This window comes from Bidens hawaiensis, unplaced genomic scaffold (genome assembly GCF_021521415.1).
Source record: "Bidens hawaiensis isolate Kalapana, Puna unplaced genomic scaffold, B.hawaiensis_p1.1 tig00032780_1, whole genome shotgun sequence".
In the NCBI taxonomy this organism is placed as follows: Eukaryota; Viridiplantae; Streptophyta; class Magnoliopsida; order Asterales; family Asteraceae; genus Bidens; species Bidens hawaiensis.
In genome coordinates, this window is record NW_027495598.1 from 170,993 (window position 1) to 175,589 (window position 4,597).

The 4,597-nt window shown below is 33.6% G+C and overlaps 1 protein-coding gene across 1 annotated transcript; it reads left to right on the plus strand.

Annotated features, from left to right (window-relative positions):
- Nucleotides 1-711: 711 nt before the first annotated feature.
- LOC143584055 (uncharacterized) lies at nt 712-4,000 on the plus strand. Its single transcript, XM_077066210.1, has 5 exons — nt 712-791; nt 1,487-1,557; nt 1,847-1,952; nt 2,063-2,195; nt 3,575-4,000. The coding sequence occupies exons 1-5, from the start codon at nt 712-714 to the stop codon at nt 3,740-3,742; spliced, it is 558 nt and encodes a 185-aa protein (XP_076922325.1). The 3' UTR covers nt 3,743-4,000.
- Nucleotides 4,001-4,597: the final 597 nt, after the last annotated feature.

The window sequence follows — 4,597 nt, forward strand, 5'->3', positions numbered from 1 at the left end:
ACTCTCTCATCTTCTCTAAGAATTACTCATCACTTACCCTTATTTCCCTTCTCGTAATGAACTCACGGTGTTCGGTTTTGCAAGTCACGGTTGTCGGAGACTCGAAATCAATATTGTTCCATACTCTCGTCGGAAGAAGACTAGTCTAAGCCTTTTAAGGATTAGATTAGTATTCATCCAATCCCGATTTAAAATATTAGGTTAAGCCTTACCAAAATTAACCAGTAGTTTAAAGTTCGAATTATTAAAATTCAATTAGGATTCCTTATTTTTACTAATTTGGGTGTTATTCTTTTTGATAAATAATAACTTTCTCATCCCCGGGGTTAGGGTTGGTTAGCCATCCCTATAAAATTTGGAAAGAGGATAAGATAGTGACGCGACAAACACAAACACAAACACAAACACAAACACAAAACACCTAACTCAAACAAGAATACAAGATCGAAAAACGAGTCTCACAAAGATTCGTTTGTTTTGTTTGTACAATAGATTATTAGATAAAACCAAAACTGAAGTCCCCTTAATTTAGTTATTCTGAATCCAGTTCTATCACTTTCCTTGAAACCAGATTCATCACCAATTCAAAACCCTCACTTCTTCGACTCCTCATTAATTAATTCACCGATTACACAAACAAGCAAACACTTTAATCATATTCTTCCAATTATTATTATTATTATTATTATTATTATTATTATTATTATTATTATGTCGAACACGGGAATTGGAGCAATTAGTTCCTGGTTTCACAACAAGGTTGTTGATCCTTTCATACAAATCCTTCGCAGGTGAAACAACTCAACTCTTTAATCTTACTTTCATCAATCATTAGATACCTAATTGAACAATTATTATTATTATTAAATTGAAACCATCTTAACTCAACAGTATGTACTTTCATATGAATTTAAAATTTATAGTCGTGTACATGGTTGTAAAAATCCCGACTAGCACCGATTAATCATTGATTACTCCTGATAATCGCCGAACAATCCCCAATTGATCCTAATTAATCGCTAGTCCCCACCCCACCCGCCGACTAGGTAGTAGCGATTACTACAACGCTGGCTGTGTACGGTTGTCGAACTTAGTGATTAATAGAGATTAATCTTATTTGAATTTTGTATGTAATTTTTCAAAATTATATATGTAATTATTCAAATTAGTTATTTGGATTGGATTAAAAAGTATACATTTTCAAATTCATCAATGATTATGACCGGAATTTGACCAATTTGGACCGTCTGCCGATTTTTGGTCCGATGAGGTGAAATCGAATCGCTAGCATACCACTTGGCTATTAATCGCGATTAATCACCGATTGTTCTATCCTTTTTGAATATTTTCATATTTTTGATGAATTTTCTTCTAGTTTACAGAGAAGTATGCTTGTTTTTAGATTCTGTTTACGAATTAAAAGTTTAATATCATTGGTAGTCATCTTATGAGTGTTTTGGCTGATAATATGACACTTTGATTTCAGGGGAGCCGAGCCTAAACAACTTGCATTCTCCACCGCCCTCGGGATTTCATTAGGAATTTTCCCAATTGTTGGTATGATTTGATTCAAATTCCTATTTATGCATGAAAATAAAGCTACATTTTAATATATGCGGTCACATATGTCAACTCTATGGACCTTTATACATGTTGAGATTAGAATTTAATGTTTCTGGTGTGTAAAAATGTATCACCTAGGGAAAATTGGGATTAAGTTATCATTTTTTTATGAAAACATAATTTTTAAGCTAGAATTGAATTAAATTACAATAAAGCACCCGTATTAGGGTTCATGTGATAATTATTTTTGACAATTTGGGTATTTTTTGATATATTTTAACAGGGGTTACGGTGTTCTTATGTGGCATGGCAATAGCAGTGCTCGGGTCTTCTGTAAACACTCCAACTGTTATGCTGGCAAATTTTGTTGCCACTCCATTAGAGCTAAGGTGAAGTGTTTTGAAACTACTAGTATGTTGCATTGTTACATGTTATTGGTTTATTGAAGCAAGCGTACGCTAATAGATCTTGATTTGATAAGTTTTGTTTTATCATTTAGTTTGATGGTAGTGTTCTTACGGTTTGGTGAGTTTGTTACTGGTGGAGACCATTTTCCTTTGACAACTGATGCTTTAAAGAAGGTGTTGACTGGCGAAGCTTCAACAGAAATTGTTAGAAGCATCCTTAACGCGGTATGCTCTATTTTTCTTTTGTAAATAGTTAATGCATTATTAGTACGCTTTCATGGTCTCTATGGTAAGGTTATATTTATTTGATTAAAAATGTGCGGATGAAACCTATATTTCGGAAAAGAAAGGACCAAAATTGCAATTTCATCTTACTTTAAGCGTGTCTGCATAGCTAAATCAAAAAATAATTTAGGAGGTTTAGAGGTTATATGCATTAGAAATAGACTTTGGACTAATGTAGAGTGTAAACGAGCTGAGCTGAGCCCGGACTTGACTGGGCTTGAGCTCGGCTAGTCTTAACATCGGAAGCTCGAGCTGAGCTCGGATTGTTTCGAGCTCTATTTTTAAAGCTCGAGCTCGACTGGTGAGAGGTTTTTCAAGTTCGGGCTCTGGTCGGGCTTGTTTATTATTTTTAAGTTATATACATTTTTAATTATTCTAAGATATTGTAAATATGATTTTTGTATATAACATAATATAATTTATATATATATATATATATAGAGTAGAAACTCGATAAATTAATACTCGATTATTTAATAAACTCTCTAAGATAATATTTTTTGCCGGTCCCGACTCGGGGATAGGGTGCTAAATTAATAATTCCTTATATATAGCATATTACATGAGTCATATATAGCATATTACATGAGTCATACCCGGGATGTAGAGTATTGTATCTTAACTGTATTCGATATTGTCGCTTGACTCACCTGCAAACCATAGTTACTATGAACCCATTCTTGCAATTGCTTTTGAGTGAGACTTGGATTATCCTTGTTGTGCTTGCATAATGCTCTTCGAATCTCGTCTGTCATTGTTGTTTTTTTCACACCTTTAAGATGGGAAGCCATGTTGTGTGTATGATTTGTTTGTGTTAACCTATTTTGATCTTGTATTTATATAGAAAATATTTTTAATGTCCATAAAGTGATACATTGAACACAAGAAGCATAATAAGGTGGGAGATTGAAGGTTTCTTTCAAATTGGGTCGTTCATTTGATATACATGCATTGTATACCGTGGAAGCTTGAAAGGTGTTTGTAAACTAAGTATTCTACTATAAATTAATAAAATATTAATTAATATATAAATTAATAATTATTAATTTATCGATTAATTAATAAATTTTGGTGGTCCCAAGTGTATTATTTTATAGAGTTTTTACTGTATATATATATATATATAATAGGCCCGCGAGTTGGCTTGATCTCGAAAAGTGAAGCTTGCGGCTCATTCAAGCTTTTGATGAGTCGATTTAAAGAAGCTGACGGCTGTCTTATTTTTTTTAATTTTATGTTGACCCGTTTTAGATAAAACATAAACCCAACAAATGGATTAAATTTGCCACATTTAACGATATAAATCAACATATTTTCAGTTGTTAGGGTGGTTAGTGTTGGCACCCTTTATCATGGGTGCACTCTACATCATACTTTTACCTGGGTTTGTGATCCTGGTGCATAAGTTCAAGTTCAGCACTAGCTCCAGCCCAAAGCTAGCCACGTCATCAAGCAAAGAATTAAGGCTTAAGGTAAGAGATATTTGATGTGATGCCTACAAGCACCAAACAGCTCACAGCGACAATTCATCATCAATATCAATATTTCTTTTAGAGGCTGCTGCATAAACAGATTTTCATCACGATTCGGCACTAAAAGTTTCTTTAATTTGTTAATAAGAAAATGGGATATTGCTTATTAGCAGGTTCTTGAACACAATGGGAAGAAGATGCGACTCTTGAACTATTAGTTTTGTTTTTTTCGTAGACACTCAAATTTGTAACCAAAATGTTTAAAACTTTGTAAATATGTAATGCTATGGATTATGTCATTGAATGGTTTAAGTTTCAAGGAGTTGGAATTTTATAGTCGTTGGCTATAGCGATCCAGGATGGTGTTTAAATGTTGTCGTTTGAAGTTTTGCTTGTGTTTTTGTTGGAAGAGGGGTTTTTCTTTTTTCTTTTTTTTTGTTATTGTCCCTCTAAACTAGAGGTGTACAAAACGGGCTATTTTTTTTAGAGCCGATTCTGGTTCCAAACCGGTTTCAGCCATAGTAAGCGACGGTCAAAACTTCTTTAATTATTAACTGGTTTGGGAACCGGTTTAAGGACTGGAAAACTTGAATTTGGTTGGGTTGGAACTTGTAAACGAACCAGGTAGGGTTTAGAACCGATTCAAGAACCATGACATTTCACATAAATCAAAATAGCCCAAATAGTTGGGTTTCTTGTCATAGGATGAACTTGCACAATGGTGTTATTTGATGAAGAACCAATACCGACGGATGATTACCCATTTTCGGAAGACAAGTGAGAGCGTTTTTTTGAACCATTTTGAGATTTAAGAGAATAGAATGTGTTTTTGAGAGTTGTGACAAACAAAATATTCAATGCCTATGTATA